Source organism: Miscanthus floridulus, chromosome 15 (genome assembly GCF_019320115.1).
Source record: "Miscanthus floridulus cultivar M001 chromosome 15, ASM1932011v1, whole genome shotgun sequence".
Lineage (NCBI taxonomy): Eukaryota > Viridiplantae > Streptophyta > Magnoliopsida > Poales > Poaceae > Miscanthus > Miscanthus floridulus.
In genome coordinates this window covers 22,124,921-22,143,504 of record NC_089594.1, presented here as the reverse complement: position 1 = coordinate 22,143,504, position 18,584 = coordinate 22,124,921, and the positions used below count along the sequence as shown (strand labels likewise).

At 46.5% G+C, this 18,584-nt stretch overlaps 3 protein-coding genes across 3 annotated transcripts; 2 read left to right on the top strand and 1 right to left on the bottom strand.

Annotated features, from left to right (window-relative positions):
• The first annotated feature begins 992 nt into the window (after window positions 1–992).
• LOC136507197 (aspartic proteinase CDR1-like) lies at window positions 993–2,198 on the top strand. Its single transcript, XM_066501996.1, has one exon. The coding sequence runs from the start codon at window positions 993–995 to the stop codon at window positions 2,196–2,198; it is 1,206 nt and encodes a 401-aa protein (XP_066358093.1).
• A 1,345-nt stretch (window positions 2,199–3,543) lies between these two features.
• LOC136507196 (protein FAR1-RELATED SEQUENCE 5-like) lies at window positions 3,544–5,721 on the top strand. Its single transcript, XM_066501995.1, has 5 exons — window positions 3,544–3,668; window positions 3,813–4,198; window positions 4,316–4,779; window positions 4,910–5,168; window positions 5,303–5,721. The coding sequence occupies exons 1-5, from the start codon at window positions 3,544–3,546 to the stop codon at window positions 5,719–5,721; spliced, it is 1,653 nt and encodes a 550-aa protein (XP_066358092.1).
• A 7,781-nt stretch (window positions 5,722–13,502) lies between these two features.
• Window positions 13,503–14,936, bottom strand: LOC136507195 (protein FAR1-RELATED SEQUENCE 5-like). The gene is made up of 2 exons (XM_066501994.1): window positions 14,069–14,936; window positions 13,503–13,966 (listed from the first exon to the last, which is right to left on the bottom strand). Exons 1-2 carry the CDS (start codon window positions 14,934–14,936, stop codon window positions 13,503–13,505), a joined length of 1,332 nt encoding a protein of 443 aa, XP_066358091.1.
• Window positions 14,937–18,584: the final 3,648 nt, after the last annotated feature.

The window sequence follows — 18,584 nt, the reverse complement described above, 5'->3', positions numbered from 1 at the left end:
CAACTTTGTAGTTTTGAGTTTTTTCATTTGAGGACAGTAAGATGCTCGAAAAAATAATATAAAATTTTAGCACCATATTTTGTCACGTGATGAGACTCAAATTTCAAAAAATAGAAAACCCTTCAATACGATGTCGGATGAAGATAATTTTTACATGTAAATTGTAGACCTCGATGAGATCTACAACTTTGTAGTTTTGAATTTTTTCATTTGAGGACGTTAAGATGCTCGGAAAAATACTATAAAATTTTGGCGCTCCAAAAAATATCAAAAGTTACTGTTCACCTGCAAAACCACCCAGACAGTTGAAAGTTGAACTTTTTCGAGAGTTGGAGGGCCAAAGTTGTCCGGTTTTGAAGTTCGAGGTTGAAATCCGGACTTTGGTGAAAGTTGGAGGGTGTAAATTGAACTTTCCCCTTAAATATAAGCCGGCAATAAAATCCCCAGTCCCGACATGTACAAATGCATGACGATGCTGTGAGTAACAATAAAGCTAGGTTAGGTGGTGATACCGTTTCGCATGAAAGTGTGAGCATTGTCCAAATTAATTAAATTGCAGTTCATCGCCCTTACTACTAATTGAAGGGCACACTACATGCTCTTAGAGTGTAGCTTCTTGAAGCCCAAACATATGCAGCCTGCCGTGCACACTGCACACACCTTACAAGCAAATACTACTGATTTTTCCCGAAATGGAATTTATACCGGTGCTTGTCATGGTGTTGCTTGCTCTTAGCTATATGGTCGGACCGTGCAACTGCACTGGAGTATGCTCGCCAGCGACGTACGGTAATCTCTCTTCATTCATCTGCACTAGATTATATATATATGCCAACCTTGTCTTCATGATCCTTCATGTTTCTGTTTTCTTTTCATTTCTTTTTTATTTTTGTGATTGTTTATTTTGTCCATGGATGTAGTACATTGCAAATAGAGTTTACTCCTATATTTTCTTCATGTTTTTAAATTTTGATTTTGATCCTACACCCCCAATGGATGCATGCTCAGAGTCTCGGCAGAGGAAAGATGGCGCCTTCCACTTCCCTGTGTTCCACAGGAAGCACCCATGTGTTGACGAAGACCCATCGACGATCCACGCAGCAAGCGTATCAGACGCAGGCACCGTGATTGGGAACGACAAGATCCATCAAGGCAAGTACTTCATGGCCATCAGGCTGGGCACCCCTGCCGTCTTCAACCTCGTCACCATCGACACCGGCTCCACCCTCTCCTGGGTCAACTGCAAGAGGTGTCGGATACGGTGCCACAAGCAGGCGGCCGAAGCTGGCCCCAATCTGGACCCTCACCGCTCCGCCACGTACCGTCACGTCGGCTGCTCCGACGAGGACTGCCTCGACATCCAGGCCGACAACGGCGTCCCCTACGGCTGCGTCGACGAGACGGACACCTGCCTCTACGGCCTGCGCTACGGGTCGCAGTACTCGGCGGGGAAGCTCGGGAGGGACAGGCTCGCCCTGGGCGACAACTACACCATCGTCGACGACTTCGTCTTCGGGTGCAGCGAGGACGACAGGTTCTACGGCCGCGAGGCGGGCGTCATCGGCCTCGGCGACAAGCGTTACTCCTTCTTCAACCAGATGGCACGGCTGACGACCTACAACGCCTTCGCCTACTGCTTTCCCGGCGACCACCGCGCCGAGGGGTTTCTCATCGTCGGGCCGTACCCGCAGAAGCTGGAGCTCGTCACGACATTGATCAGGGGGTACGGGCGTAGGCAGCACGTCTACTCGGTTCTGCTGCTGGGCATCGCCGTCGACGGGAAGCCTCTGGAGGTCGACGGGCGCCAGATCCTGGTGGTCGACTCTGGGACCGATGACACCTTCGTCTCGTCCTCAGTTTTTTATGCTCTCGCCGAGGCGATAGCGTCGGCGATGCAAGATAAGGCGTATTACCGTGAGTACGGTCGGAAGGTCTGCTTCAGGCCTGCCGGCGGCGAGCCGGTGAACTGGAGGAGCTTGCCGACGGTGCAGATGCAGCTCCTAAGGGCTACGCTGGAACTGCCGCCGGAGAATGTGTTCCATCAGCAGTCAACTGATCGCATATGTTTGGCGTTCCAGTCGAATGACGCTGCTGGCGTGCCGGATGTTCAGATTCTAGGGAACAAAGCCCTGAGATCTTTCTGGGTTGTCTATGATCTGCAGAAGATGACCTTTGGCTTCCAAGCCCGGGCGTGTTGAAAGGAGTTGCCTCGGCCATGTACTATTTAAAAGAGATACTTCATATACCGTTCTTAGGCCCTCCACGGTGTTAGTGTTAGCCTAAAATGAAGCTTAGGTCTCATTTGACACAGCTCAGCTTTACTAGTAAATAAAGTTTAAAATAGCCGGCGATAGGACAAAGTCACAGCTAAGATACGTCACTTTTAGCGCTAAGAAAAGTAAAACGCTAATAGCCCGAGATAGCTGGAGATTGCGGCTAATTGGGACAAACTTAGCTACCGCTAAACTATGTTAGGCCAGGAAATTGACCAAGCGGCCCACTAAAACGTGTGCCACTGCCGGCCCATTGCTTTGCCCTTCCATCCAGCCCAGGAAAATAACGTAACCCTGACATCTTCTCATATCTCTGACTCATCCCGTTAGCCCATTGCTTTGCCTATCCATGCACTACAGCTATACGAGATTTGTCATTCGATATATTGCTTCTTCTCTGTTTTTCCTTTTTGTTTAAGAAAAACAACTAAACGGCTTAGCTGAAGCTTTCTCCGGCATAGCTGGGCTTAGCTGCATTGGAGGTCAACAGCTAAGGGGCTTAGCTGGAGATTTAAAACTTTTGCTAGTAAAGCTATTTTTTAGAAACAGCTTTATGAACAACTTTTTAGATGAAGCTGAGTTGTTTTGGAAAAATTATTTGGCAAAACAGCTTCACCAACAATTTCATTATGGATGGCAGAGAGAAATGAGGAAGAGAGCTGGAATAAGCTACTTTTTTCAGCTTCATCCCACTTCATTTCCTTATGAGAGAGAAAGAAAAACAGTTTCACCCATGAAGCTATTTTAGCAACGGGTGTTTGGCAAGAAAATAGCTCATAACAGCTGTGAGCTGTACCGACAGGCCCTTAATTTTTTTTTGATTAAGTGAAGCTTAAAATGAAAAGAACAAAAAGATTTGGGAATCACTCCACACGCTGCAATAGGTGTCCACACACTGCAATAGGTGGCACCGACGCCAGAAATTTGAGGAGCAAGGCAAGTACTTGCCTCAGTGCCAACTCTATATAAAAATACTACTCAAAATACTACTCATATGCCATCCAATCATGCTGTGAGTGTCCAAGCATGAAGACAAGAACAAACTGCATCGGAGTTATTGGGTCCCACTAGTAGTGCTATCACACATTCATGCCGTAGTCTTGGAAGAGTGATGTCTTTTTTTAAGCAAACAAATTTTGTGAAAGTTAAGAAGGATGGGAAACATAATTTCTGGTTCTTTGACCATGTACATGAAGCCCACAACTACAAACTTGAGCCATCTCCTAGGATGACAAGATACATGCACGCACACAAGAACATGACAGAAGGCATGAGTGACTTATTTAACATAATGACAAGGAACGGAGTTCCACATCTGGCAGCATTGAATGTGATGGCGGATCTGTATGATGGTCGCCATATGTGGGGTTTTACAGAGAAGGACATAAAGAATATGTACGTGCTGAATTTTTTTTTCACTGAATTGCAACATGTCACATATCTGAATTGCAAAAAGATGTCACATATCTGAATTGCAAAAAAACATGTGACTAAACTTTTTCTAACAAAAATTGCCCTATATTTTTTAAATGATCACAGGAAGGCAGCAAAGGCTAGGGAGGAAAGGGAAGATGATCTTAACAAGCTTCTGCAGTTCTTTAGAGAATGCAAGGAGAACAACAAATATTTCTACTGGGATGTGGATGCAGATCCAAAGACTGGAGTGATCAGGAACATATTCTGGAGTCATGCAAGCCAGAGAGCTGAATACAGAGATTTTGGAGACGCCATCACCTTTGATACGACACATAAAACCAACAGCAAGAAGATGCCGCTGGCGATGTTTGTTGGAGCCAACAATAACCTCAAGAACGTGACCTTCGGACAAGCTCTGATTGGTGATGAATCGATTGGATCATTCAAATGGTTGTTTGAGACGTTCAAGAGTTGCATGGGCGGACAGGAACCTCATGTTATCCTGACGGGTGAGCTTTATCTTCTTTTCTAAAAAAACACTGATTGCAACCTTTAAAAATTTGTATAGTTGCTACAGCAAAATGCCGCTGTGTGTGTTGCTGATCCTGTTTTCTGTCTTTTATCAGACGAAGATCCAGCAATGAAAGTTGCGATTGAGTTGGTGTTTCTCAAGTCTCAACACAGAAACTGTCGCTGGCACATAATAAGGCCTTGGGAGTTTGAGTTGGACCAGCTGTACACCGATCACAAGGATAAAAACTTGAAGGAAAGGCTTGAATTGTTGATAAACTATCTGTTGGGCCCGACGCAATTTGAGGTTGAATGGGAGAAGCTAGTTGATGAGTGTGGCATTGCTGATAATCCTACCATTAGAGCCCTGTGGGATAAGAGGGAGAGGTGGATAGCTGCTTATTTCAAGGGGATGTATTGTGGTAGGATGACGTCGACGCAACGATCGGAGAGCCAGAACAGGGTGCTCAAAGATGGCTATGTTAGTGAGAGCACTAGCCTGCACATGTTCGCTACAAGGATGCTAGACTCACTCCATCACGCTGACCACATGGACGCAGGAGAGACATATTATGCACAGGTAAAAAGAAAAACCCAAAAAAATACATGGCATTTGCAATGATTACTGTTCCCCCAGTTACAACACAGTCCATATTCTAATTGCAAAAAATAGACAAACATACTAAAAAAATAAAGATTGCTAAATGCAGGCTGAGGTGGTGCGGGCTTGCAAAGCAAAATTTGATGAGCAGCTATGCAGAGTGTACACTAGAGCTGTATACCTGGAGTACAATAACAGCACAGCATTTGTCATTCGCCCTGATCTAGACCCACAGATGAGTAATGGGTGGTTAGTGAAGCATGAACAAGGGGGAGGGAGCTTCTGCTGGGCACAACATGAATTCTGGGTGGTTGCTGATAAGGACAATGGTGAATATAGATGCGAATGCAAACAATGGGAACACACAGGTATGCGCGGATCTAAAAAAATATTTGTTAAAAGCTCCAATTGCAACTTCGTGGGCACACAATTGCAACATGTATCATACAAATGATTGCAACTTCTGACATATGCATATGTTGTTTTTTTAAAAAAATTGCAGGGCTATTCTGCATGCATATTATAAGAGCCTTCACCCACCTGCAGGTCAGGAAAATCCCAGAGAAGTACATCCGGAAAAGGTACACTCGTAGTGCGAGGCAAGAAGTTCCGTGGGATAGGCATGACGGTGTGCGAATTGGTCCAGCAGCAAGCCAGGAACAGACCCGGATGTCTAGCTTGCTACCTAAGTTGATGAAGCTCGGAAGGGCAGGAAGTAGGTCAGATCATGCTTGTCAAGAGACAAATAGGCAGCTGGACAAGATCATCCCAGGAATTGAAATGTTTCCAAGAAGCATGGAGAATGGGTCGCCAGGCAGTGGGCCGTCAGCAACTGAATCGGTGACAACAACAGCACACCCTGCTACTGATGACACCACAGCTAATGGGTCGCCTGGCAGTGGGCCGTCGGCAACTGACTAGTGGTGACAACAACACAACCTGATAATGGTAGCGCTGGATCGCAGCCATCATCAGCGCTGCTACGTGATGGATTGTTGCTGATTGAGCCCCTTGTAGCACGCACAAAAGGCAGAGGGAAGAAAAGGAAAAATGAAGTTGAGCCTCCACGTGATGGTAACCCGTTCAGCACATATGACAAAGAAAACTATGGTAACAAGGAATGCAGTGGGTGTGGGGTCTGGGGTTCACATTACGTCACGACATGTCTGATAAACCCAGATCGAAGCAAGGCAGCAGAAATGCGTCTCCAAGAAAAGAGTGCTAAAGCAAATGCTAGGCCTCCAAGGAAAAGAGGACGGCCAGAGATAGTGAGGGATCTGCATGAAGAAAGTGATGTAGATGTTGCTGAAGTTGCTAAAACACAACCAAGCAGCTCTGCGCACAGAGGCCCTGAAAGAGGAAGAGGTTCAGCAACCAGAGGCTGTGGGGGGAGAGCTCCGCGTGTGAACTACAACGAGTAAAAAGTGCTGGACCAAAAAAAACAAAAAAGTCCTTTGTGTGTTTTTGCTGTAAAAACACATAGTGTGGCATGTGTAGATTATAACCTCTACAAATTATAGGTTACATGTGTATAAATTAAAAACTATATGATTACATCTTTGAAACACATGCTTGTTTTGTTTTTGAATACTTGCTAGTTGCTGTTTCTGGACAAACATCAAATAATGAGAATGCTGGCAAAAAAAATAGTTGCTCTCTACACCTATTGTACACCATTTGCAACATGGGTGTGACACAGTTGCAAATGTAGTTAATTACCATTTGCAACATGATATGTGACACAGTTGCAACCTGGTTTTGTTACGAATTGCAACATGGTTAATTGCAACCTAGTTAATTATCTTAGTATGAGAACCAATTCCAGCCTCCACTGAGTTTTCTGGTTAATTGATCGAGTTGTATGCATTCGTAAGCAAAACGATGGGACACGGTATAGTACAGCTTAAATAAATAAGAAGAAATATAACGATTACAATATATGCACAAAAAGCATTGCAAGTTATGACACATATGCAAACCTTGTTATTAATAACAAATTTGCTGCATCGTTTAGATGTCACCAGGGAGGAGTTGCAATTTACAATAAGTCTTTAAACCAGTTACAACACGAGTGCTTGAGGAGTTGCAAAAGCTATGACACATAGTTTTCATACAGTGTAAACATACACAGATATCATCTTACTAACAAACACACACAATGTCCGTGATGCTGATAAACATCAATGACACGCGAAACAAAAAACACAACATGTCATGAAAAGTTCATCATTGCTCAGCATCCCAAAGTATCTTCCTTCCACCAATCCTATAAACATCCAGTTCGTCGGGTAGGTCAGCCTGGTTCAGTGGATGAAACACCAAGTAGTGCATGAGCTCTACCCTGTATATCATGCCCTTGAACTAAAAACACAGTGAAGAAGAAAGAGAAAAAAAACATTTCAGACTGCTGAAAATGATAGTAGAACATGCAGCTCATATATACATTTGAACACAAAGAAAATGTGGGGGCAAAAAAAAAGAAGGAAATGCTCACTGGATTGATGTCTGTGTTCAGCTTCTCGCCATCCCAAAATTCCATATATTTCCAAAGGAAAAACATGCAATCACTAGGCCCGCCTTGTTTTGGGACCTCAACGAATGGCCTGCTCCATTTCTCAATTTGAGGGAATTTTTTCTTGCTGACCTTCTGGAATACAACACTTATGATGGGGATCTTCTCAAAAATGGGCTCGTGGTGTGATGCAGGGCTAGTGTCTGCCCAATAATAGTCAATTGAGTCCAGGATATCGATCCGATTGTGAATTTGATTGATGCAGTAAACAAAATAATGCTTCCCAACACATACTGGAATAAATATCTGCATGCGTATGTTGTAGTATCATGCATCAGTTGAGTAAACACAAAAAATAGTTGCTGTCTACACCTACTGTACACCATTTGCAACATGGGATGTGACACAATTGCAACCTGGTTAATTAACATTTGCAGTGGAACTACTTTGCTGGTTAATTACACATCAGATGAGTATGATGCATCCAGTTTTTGGATCAGTTCCAAAAACATTTAAAAAAAGAGAGAGAAAAAGCAAAACCAATCAAAATAAAATCAGATACTAACCAGCTTTGCTTTGGTTAAATCAGGATAATGCTCGACTTCATTCTCAAGGTGCTGTCTTAATACAGTGAATTCATCGGTCTCAGTTTTTCCATCATCTGTGTAGACGCTCTTAACGCCATTTACCCGGTGCTGGAGGAAACAAAAATATGCGAAGATTAAAACAACAGCTAATGTGCAAAACAGAAAAAGTGTGTATGGGGGTTCAGTAAAAACTCACATAGAAGCCGGTGGTGAGGAACAGCCTATATCCGATTGAATTTTCCTTGTGGACAATATCATCATAACGGAGACAGTGAACAGTGAAATCTAGAACAGAAGAGTCACCATCTTTGTCATCCGCAAAACTGGTAAGTAGATCATTGCCATCAAAAGAGCAAAAGATGCTGAAATCAATCAGAGCCATCCTGTGTAGTTGGCAGAAAAACAGAATATGTTACCAGAAAAATAAAAAAATTAGAAGATAGAAAGCTAATTGCAACACTGATGTATGTTGTTTGCAACAATGATGTGAGGGTGATTACTCTCTTAGCTTCTCATCAGACGCGATCTTGATCCTCAGAGCTAGAGCCTTTGCCAATGGTACTTTCGGGCGGCTATTGGGGATTAGGAAAGGAGATATGTACTTCCTTGGCTTCTTCTTCAACCGCTCTCCCACATGTTTGAAGATCTTCTTTTGGAACTGATTGAAGTCTTGTGATCCTTGTTCACGTTCCTCTTGAGACAACTGGACAGGTGGGGTTAAGCACTTAATGTCATCGATTGGTTCATCTGGAAAAGATGCATCAGATGCAGCTGCGTTGGGCCCTGCCTCACCAACGACGCTGCTCTTCAACTTAGCAATCTCTTCATTAGCTTGATCGCGCATCTGACACAGCCATTTCTCATGTTGATCACGGCGCTTGCTGCTCTTTCCTAAGACGAGCCGTAGACCTCTTCTTCCTGGCAGGTGCCCTTCGAACAGCTTTCATTTTCTTACGACCAGCACCAAGAGGCTTGGAAAAAAATGGAAAATTACAGTGAGCTGCAACCTATTAAAAAAAGCTATATATATGCAAACAGACACAAAAAAAGGCTGCCTACATAAAAATATAATTGTGTGTGTGTTTGTGTCATAAATAGCTTACAGCAGATGCGCTAACTTCGTGGCGGATACTTGAGGTCGTCAATGGATCCTCCATGTGATCTGATGCCTCCTTTTTCCGTGTCTCATCTTCAAGATTGGTAGGCTATGGTTGCCTGGATGCATCTCCAATCTCACTGGTTATGTTCTGTAGAATACAAATTGCAACCAATAAGTCAATCCAATTACAATATTAATGCTACATGAATTACTATAGTATGAAATGATCATCATGTCACATGGTTAGTGGAGGGGTCAACAAGCATGGATGTTTGTAGCTGGTTTATTATGGACTCCAACCCCTGTGAAGGACCACGCAATGGAGGCGGTGCTAGGGTAGATGAAAAGAAAAGTATATAAAAATTAGGATGGCAAACGGGAAAAAAGAAAACTCATAATGAATACAGCAAAAAAGAGAGGGGATCCATGGAAAAGAATTACTTGATCTGCCTTTCTCCTGGGCATCAACATTGCTACTAGGTGTTGGCGGCGTGGATGGGGGCTGATCTGAGATGACTGGGCATCAACATTGCCGCTACTTGACTCACTGTTAGCTGGTTGTCGAATTTGAGATTGAGGATCTGTAACTTTGAAAAAAGGAAAATATAAGCTGAAAGACAAAATGCAACAAAAAAGTACCTGGTGGTGGTTGAAAAGTTGGAATATGTCCTCCAGAATTTCCTCCAACAGTTTCTTCTTGTAAAGCATCTTCTTCGTCACCTGTTGCATTGCGTTGATCTTGATCAACAGCTGATTTACCTGCTGCTGCATACCAAAAAAAGAGACACCAAACATAAAACATTTGTTAGTCTGGCAAACAAACTGATGATAAAAACTTCAAACTTGTATGAGACACCCAATTTCAACGCATATATATTAGTAATTGCAATGTGAATACGTTAAAAACTGCGACAAGTACCTGATGCTGCAGGTTTATTCTTTTTCCTCCTCTTTCCCCTCCTACGCTCGTTAGCAGCTTCCCTATCAGCCTGGGCATCAGCAAGCAGCTTCTGAATAGCACTAAAGCACTCATGGTGACTTTTTGCCATCAGATCGTTGGCCATAGTAATGTACTTAGCAGCCTTGGTCGCGTAGGTCTGGGCCTGGGTCGTACTATCATCAAAAGCCTTCAATATCTTATGCGCCTCTGACTTCCTACTTCTTCTAACTACATGAGCAATGCTCTGGCCAAAAGCAGAACTAAAGCTTGGATATTGGTGTAGAACAGGAGGCTGAAGCTCCATGGCAGCATGCCCACCAGGGTCATGATGTGTGCCAGCCACGTCAGCTGAAGTACCAGCAGCATAAGAAGTTCCCTTAGGAACAGTAGCAGGGCAAGGAGCAGCAGTAGCAGGGCAAGGAGCAGCAGCAGCAGCAGCAGGAACAAAAGCGGGGGGGGGGGGGGGGGGTATAACATGTGGCGGCAATACTTCTCAACTGCAGGTTTTTTAAAAACCAAAAAAATGAAACTGGTTATCAGAAACGTAAAATCACATACTGGATAAAAAACAACATGCAAAAGAAAAAAAAGAAAAAACTGATTATCAGCAGCTTACCCTAAGGTTGCCATACTAAATAGCATTGTCTGGGACATCTCCCCTGCGATCCAACATTGAAATTCTATCGATAGTTTTACTGTCCAATATAGCACATCGGGGCAGAGCGAATGAGTCTAACTGTAGCCCATGCTACAAGTGATCGACATATAGCATCTACATGTATAAAAAAACAAAAATAAAACAACAGGAGACCAATTGCTACTGGAGACATGACCCAATTGCAACAAAAAACTACTACACAGTTGCTACTGGTGCCATGACCCAGTTGCAACTCTTGCCATGAACAAATTGTGTGTTTGGAGAAACTACTACACAGCCAGAAAATACTACTAGTGTGACAAGCCAATAAATGCAACAAAAACTACTACAGAAAATACTAGTCAAAAATACAAAGGATGCTAGATAAAAAAGATCGATAATCAGCTGTGGGAGAAACACAAAAAACACTTACCATCAGAAAGATACCATAGCCTATGAGAGGTGCATGGACGCCCTTCGCCGCGAAATCCTTTCTATACAAACGTGCAGCTTTGCTAAGGTTGTCCACTACTGCTTTGCACCAATTAATCTTGCCAATATTGTCCAAATCCTCAGTATACATCACATCCTCAAGCCTGATGCAACTATAGGTGTTAGAGAAAAGTAGAGACTCGAATGCAGCCATAAAGAATGCCCTGAGACCCAAATCCCCAGTAAGCGTCTTGCTATTCAGTCCATCCACAATATCTGAAATCCTAATACCCAGCCTTTTGTATGTACTGGGACAGATTTGTTGTCCCAACTCATTCCGCCTAAAATGAGCTTCAGCATCAGACATAGCAGGTGGATCACCACCAACTTTTGGTAACTGGAACACGCACCAAACAGTGTGCTCAGTAATTGCAATCTCTTTACCACCACCAAGCTCTAATTTCATCGTTTCTGGGTTGAGCCTCAACATAAGCCAGGTGAGCAATTTCCTATCCAGAAAGCTTGGTTCAAATCCCAACAGTCCACGAAAACCCCTTGCCTTTACTTTATCTTTGAGGTCGCCAGGGAGAGCTTTAAGAAGTTCTTGAAATTTGGAAGGAGAGCACCGAATTGCAGGGAGGCTGCTTGCGGGGCCTCTTCTTATTGACTACATTCACTGCATCACCATCAGCGCCAGTGTCACCATCACCGCCAACCTCGGCATCATGCTCTCCCTGTTGTTCACTCCCTGCATCACCATCAGCGCCAGGATCAAAATCTGGATCTTGGGCACATTGTTCACTTTCCTATCCTTCCTGTACTTCACTATCAACGTCAGGTCGGGGGGAACCGGGGAGCCTTAATCTCTTCTTCCTGTCGTTCTTCGACTTGTATACTTTCAACTTTTTCTGCTCCTACACAGCAAAACGGGGGGAACGCCGGGGGGGGGGTCACTGCCCTGAGCACCTGATACATTCCCTTCTGTATTCATTATAACCACTACCATTCAAAAAAAACATACATATCAGAATACAACAACCTAAAAGATGATACACATAAAAATACATATTAGAGTAATGGCAAAAGCCAGTTGACAAAAAAAAGAATAACAAAAATTGCATTGTCAACCAATTGCAACCAATATAGCACTAGAGATGCACCTTCAGATTAAGTCAGTTGCAGCAACAGTTACAATTCACTTGAGTTTCAGTTGAATTGTCAACCAATTACAACTAAACACCCTACCAGTTACAACTAAGATAATAAGCTAGATACACAAGTCATCACAAAAAAATATAGTTACAAAAAAATGGAACAATTGTAATTGACCGGATCCTCCAATAGCAACAAGCATAAAATAGCCAATTGCAACAAAAGGATATGTAGCCAGTTATTCACTTGTTTGACTTATTTAGCAGTAGACAGTTTCACTAATGAAATGGTATACAATCTGGATCAAGTAATGGACAACAGACATGGATGTATGATTGAAACAAAGTTAGCACTTGTGCACTGTATTATAAAGTTTGAAATGAAACACTAAATAAGCATTAACTATCAGGACTGAACACTATGGCTGAGGTTTAGTAATTTAGCATATCATTTGAATGAAACGCTAAATTTAGAAATAACTTTAAGGATAGACAATTAAGGCTGAGAATTATCTGCTGGCCCCTAGGGGGCACAACCAAGCAGGGTTAACAACGCAGAACTTGTAAGATCCATGTAAACCAAACACTTGTGAGGTAATCCAAACAAAAGTCCCAATTCATGCATATATACACACACCACCAAAAAATGGTATCATTGAGCCCCTGAGCCATAGCTCAAAAGCAAACAAAAATTGAACAGCATCCTCTACATATAGACCCGAGAATGAATGAACCGGCATTGTTAACCAATTGCAACCAATAAAACACTAGAGATGCACCTTCAAAATTAAGTCAGTTGCAGCAACAGTTACAAAATCAGTTGATTTTTAGATGAAATGTCAACCAAATACAACTAGAACACCCTACCAGTTACAACTAAGATAATAAGCTAGTTACACAAGTCATCGTAAAAAATATAGTTACACAAGTCCGCATCCAATCGAGGCTACAAAATAGATTTCGGTAGGGTTTTGAATGGGAGATGACTTACACGAGACCGCGGATCGGACGAAACGATGGGAGCGCCTCAACACGGCGACGCTCGAACCCCTAGGTCAGGAAATCCAGCGATTGCGCTGTTGTAGTGCAGCTTGCTCTGCAGGCGACCAAATCCGAGTGCGCCGCCCCGAATCTGAGCGGACCAGAATCGCGGCGCAGCGGCAACTGGCGGCGGAAAAAGGGTGGGGCAATGCGGTTCTGTAGGTGGAGCAGAAGCTCAATGAGCGTGGAAAACACCGCGGTGCAGCGGCAAATGGAGGGGGAGCGGGGTGGGGGAGTACGGGGTGGGGGAGCAACAGCAAATGAAGAGGGAGTGGGGGCGGTTTTATCGGCGGAGCGCGTGAATCACGGCGGCGCAGCGCGCGCGACGACAACTGAATACGGCAGTTGCTCGCGAGGAAGAGAGTAGCGGCAACTGAAGAGAGGAAGTGGAGGCGGTGGAAGTGGAGGCGGTTTGCAGGAGGGTGGGCCGGACCAGGTGGTGCGCGCGAGGCCGGCTCGGGAGCGTGCGGGCCGGACCAGGTGCTGCGCGTCGGTCGGTTTTGGCCTAGGTGCATTCAATATAGAAAATGCACCCAAGTGAACAAGAAGCTCTGAAAGTCCAAGTCTCCTACGGAATCTTTTCTTGAATACATTGTTCATGCCTTCACTCCTTTGAGTCGAGGCCATATTAGCTGTAAATGAATCACGGTAGACAATAGCCCACCTTTTTCTCAAATCATATAGGTTTGCCATCCATTGGTTCTTCTCAAGGTCATACTTACTCGACAATTCATGCCACTTCTGGATGAACATATCTTTAGATCTATCTTCATACACACATCTCTTAAAATTAGGTAGAAACTTATCAGGGTGCTTCTAAATTACATGCCCGAGATGTTTAGTGGCGTTAAGATAGATGTGCCACAAACAGAGACGATGGCTTGTATTCCTAAATACGTAGGCAATTGCTCCTGCCATGGTTGCGTCTTGATCGATGAAAATTGTACTTGGATGCTTTCCTGACATTGCTGTTAGAAAGGTTTCAAAGAGCCAAACAAATGATTCAATGGTCTCATTAAATACCAAAGCAGCACCAAAAATTATTGTTTGCTTATGATGGTTGGTTCCAACAAATGGTGCAAATGGCATTTCAACCTTATTAGTTTGAAAAGTGGTGTCAAATGACACAACGTCACCAAAGCATGCATAATCCATGATAGACTGACCATCTACCCAAAAGAAATTAGCCATCCGACCATCGTCCTCATCTATTTGAATGGCATAAAAGAATGTAGGATCTTCTATCTGCTTATTCTTCAAGTATTCTAAAACTGTTTGAGCATCATTTGATTCTAAGTACTTCCTACGCTCACGACCAATTTTATTTTTGCAGTCCATCTTTGAGAATGGAACTTTCTCAGATCCTCCATAAAACTCCTTCATAAACTCATATACCTGTGTTGGCTTCATTCCAGCTTGTCGTATCTGGTTAATCAACATCCTGTCCGCTTCTACAACATGTCGTTGGGATCTCAGCTTATGCAATTTATTTGGACTAGCAAGATAATGATTGTGATCAAGTACAACCTTTTGCACTGTCCAAGTCCCCTCTCTACTGACACTAAACTGAACACGTGCATCACAACCTATCCTTGTACTATCCTTTGATGTCTGAGTTTCTCCATGTCCTTGGCAACTACAAACAATATATTTTTGACATATACTACCATCTCCTCGATTCCTTGTCTGGCTCTTTCTTATACTGAACCCAACATTACCAGCATAGGCATTATACATCTTGTTACGGCCTACTCGGCTGGGAAGGGGACGGAGGTGATAGGGATAGGAAGTGGCAGAGCACGAACGAACCGGGCGCTGATGAACTGGAGTCGCCGTCGTCGGCGAGTCGACGAATGCAGCGCCAAGGGCTTACCGTGAACTGTGTGCTGGACGCCAGGGAGACAAGGTGTCTCAATCCCAGGCTAAATCTTTATTAAGCAATTGTCTAAGCCTTATAGGCTCCCTTTTGTTACAAGATGAAAACAAACTCCTAGTTTTACTCTCCTGATCTAACAACCTCAAGCCAGGCGCGGTGATCGCGCTCAATCTCGCGTCGCGCGTGGACGCTGCCTTCATGCTCGCGATCTTGCTCAGCCACTTGCCTTCCTCTTTCTCTGGTAGGTCTGGCCCACCATAACATCTCTCCCTCCCTTGAGAAATAGCTCATCCTCGAGCTGGAAGTCTGGATGCGCCGTGCGGAACTCCTTAGCTTGCACCCAGGTTGCTTTGGACGCCGGCATGTCGACCCATTGCACAAGAATGTACCACTCCCCATGGTGGAGACTGGAGCATAGCACGCGTTCTAGGTGCATGAGCGGCCGTCCATGGCGAAGAGGAGGAAGGACCGGGGCGTCGGACGGCGGGGTGCCGTGGAACGGCTTGAGCACCCCAACATGGAAGACGTCATGTATGCGGGTGCCCTCGGGAAGCTTCAACCAGTAGGCCACCACATTCACCTGTTCGATGACTTGGTACGGGCCAACGAACTTAGGCCCAAGCTTGCCGCGACCTCCAGGGACCAAGGTCTTCGTGGGAGGGTGTAGAAGATGAAGCCACACCCAGTCGCCTACTAAGAGCGTGAGCGCGTGATGCTTGGCATCATAGGAACGCCGAGCATGTTCTTATGCTTGGAGCAGGCGGGCGCGGACCTCCACGAGAAACTTGTCATGGTTGGCCAGCATCACGTCCACAGCGGCCGTGTGCGCCCTCTCTGGCGTGTACGACAGCAGGTCCGAGGGAGGACGGCCGTAGATGACGGCAAATGGCGAAGTGCGTAGCGTGGAGTGGAAGGCCGTGTTATAGCAAAATTCAGCCCATGGAAGCCAGTCGAGCCAATCGCGTGGACGGTCGCCGGTGAGGCACCGCAAATACATTGCGATGGCCTTGTTCACCACCTCAGATTGGCCGTCCATCTAGGGGTGAGATGCCGTGCTGAAGCGCAGCTATACTCCTGCCTGGCGAAAAAGATTGCGCCAGACGCGACCGGTGAAGGTAGGGTCGTGGTCGCTAACGATGGAGTCAGGGAAGCCGTGTAGCCGAACAATGTCATGGAAGAAGGCGCGGGCTACCGATGCAGCAGTGTACGGGTGCCCCAATGCGATGAAGTGCGCGTACTTCAAAAACCTATCCACAACAGTGAGGATGATGCTTTTTCCATGCACCTTGGGCAGAGCTTCGATGAAGTCGATGGAGATGTCCACCCAAACGCGGGATGGCACAGGCAGAGGTTGAAGAAGGCCGGCAGGGTGGAGCGCCTCCGTTTTGTTGCGTTGGCATGTCGCGCATGACATGACGAAGTCACGGACGATGCAGTGGTCATGCTCCACGTAGAACTCCACGCGGAGACACTGGAGCGTCTTCTGGATCCCCTCATGCGCCCCGGTGTGAGCCAGTCGGAGCACGTCATCGAGCACCTTTGCCATGGCGGGCACGAACACACGGCTGTCATGAAGGATGAGGTCGTCGTGTACCCACCAGGCGTCCCCATGGGCGCCCGCCGCGATGGCGTCCTGGCATGCGCGTAGGGCATCGGAGTCCTCTAGCTCGGCTCATAGGTCCGTGAAGAGCTGGAACGTGGGGATGGACAGCGCTACTAGGTATGGCGCTGAGTCTAGAAGTGCGGCCAGTAGGGGCGCCTCGCCATCATGCCGTGATAAGGCGTCGGCAACGATGTGGAGGCGACCTTGACGATACTCCACCTGGAAATCATATCTGAAAAGTTTGCTAACCCAGTGATTTTGTGGGATCATCGATAGGCGTTGGTCGAGGAGGAACTTGAGAGCATAGTGGTCGGTACGGACGATGAAAGCACGCCCCCAGAGGTAGGGCCTCCAATGCCGGACCGCCTGCACCAAGCCTATGAGTTCGCATTCGTATGCCGTGGACTTGAGGTGGTGTGCGGCGAACGGCCGGCTGAAGAAGGCGATCGGCCCATCGTCTTGGTGCAGCACCGCACCGAAGTCAGACCCGGAGGCATCACAGTCGACGACGAAGTTGCGGGTGAAGTCCGGCAAGTGGAGGACAGACGCTGCCGATAGCGCCGCCTTCAGCTCGCCGAAGGCCGTGGACGTGGCATCGATCCACTGGAAGTTGTTCTTCTACAGTAGCTGTGTGAGTGGCGTGGCGATGGCACCATAGTTATGGATGAATCGCCAGTAACTGCCGGCGAGGCCCAAGAAGCCACGTAGCCCCCGGGTTGATATTGGTTGCAGCTAGGCCTGGACCGTGGTCACCTTGGAGGTGTCCATGGCGACACTGGCCCCCATGATGACGTGACCGAGGTAGTGCACCGATGGCTCTGTGAAAGAGCACTTGGAGCGCTTGATGTGGAGGTGGTGCTCGCAAAGGACGTTGAGGACGGTGCGGAGCTGCTACAGGTGTTCTGTCCACATTATGCTATAGACGAGGATGTCATCAAAGAATACAAGTACGCACCGGCGGAGGAATGGCTTGAGGATGAAGTTCATGAGCGCCTGGAACGTCGATGGCGCGTTCGAGAGGCCGAACGGCATGACAAGGAATTCGAAGTGGCCATGGTGCGTCCGGAACGCCGTTTTTGCCACGTCGTCGGGGTGGACGCGCACCTGATGGTAGCCCGATCGGAGGTCAAGTTTGGTGAAAATTTTGGCGCCGTGCAGCTCATCGAGCAGCTCCTCGATGATAGGAATGGGGAACTTGTCCTTCACTATCACCGTGTTCAGCGCCCTGTAATCGACGCAAAACCACCATGACGTGTCGGATTTCTTGACAAGGATGATGGGTGCCGAAAATGGGGACGTGCTGATACGGATGATCCCCCATTGGAGCATCTCTTCACACTGCCTCTCCAGTTCGTCCTTCTAGAGTTGGGGATACCTATATGGCCAGATGGTGACTGGGTCGGTGGCCGGCTTGAGGTGGATCCTATGATCGCACGGCCGGCCCGGCGGTAGGCCCATCGGTGCTGCGAAGACGTCGTCGTAGGTGTCGAGGAGGCATTCGAGCAGTGCCCCCTCGGTCCCCTTGGCGGTGTAGAGGTGGCCTGCGTGAATACGTCCCGCGCACTAGACAACGGAGCGTGGCACTCCGAGGCCCTTCCAGAGGACCCGGCGCCCGTGGCATGTGAACGCCATCCGCAGAGCGTCGAAGTCCCACAGGATCGGGCCGAGAGTCCGAAGCCACGCTATGCCGAGCACCATATCGTAGCAATCGAGCAGAATGGAGTAGTAGTCGACCTTGAAGTCCTCCACCCCAATCCGCATGCCCACATCATGCGCAAGGCCACGACACGCGACGCGGTCGCCGTTGGCGACGACAACATGTGCGCCGGCACTGTCGCTGAAGCTGAGGCCGATGCGCCGCGCTGCCCCTGTGCTGATGAAGTTATGCATGGATCTAGAGTCGAGG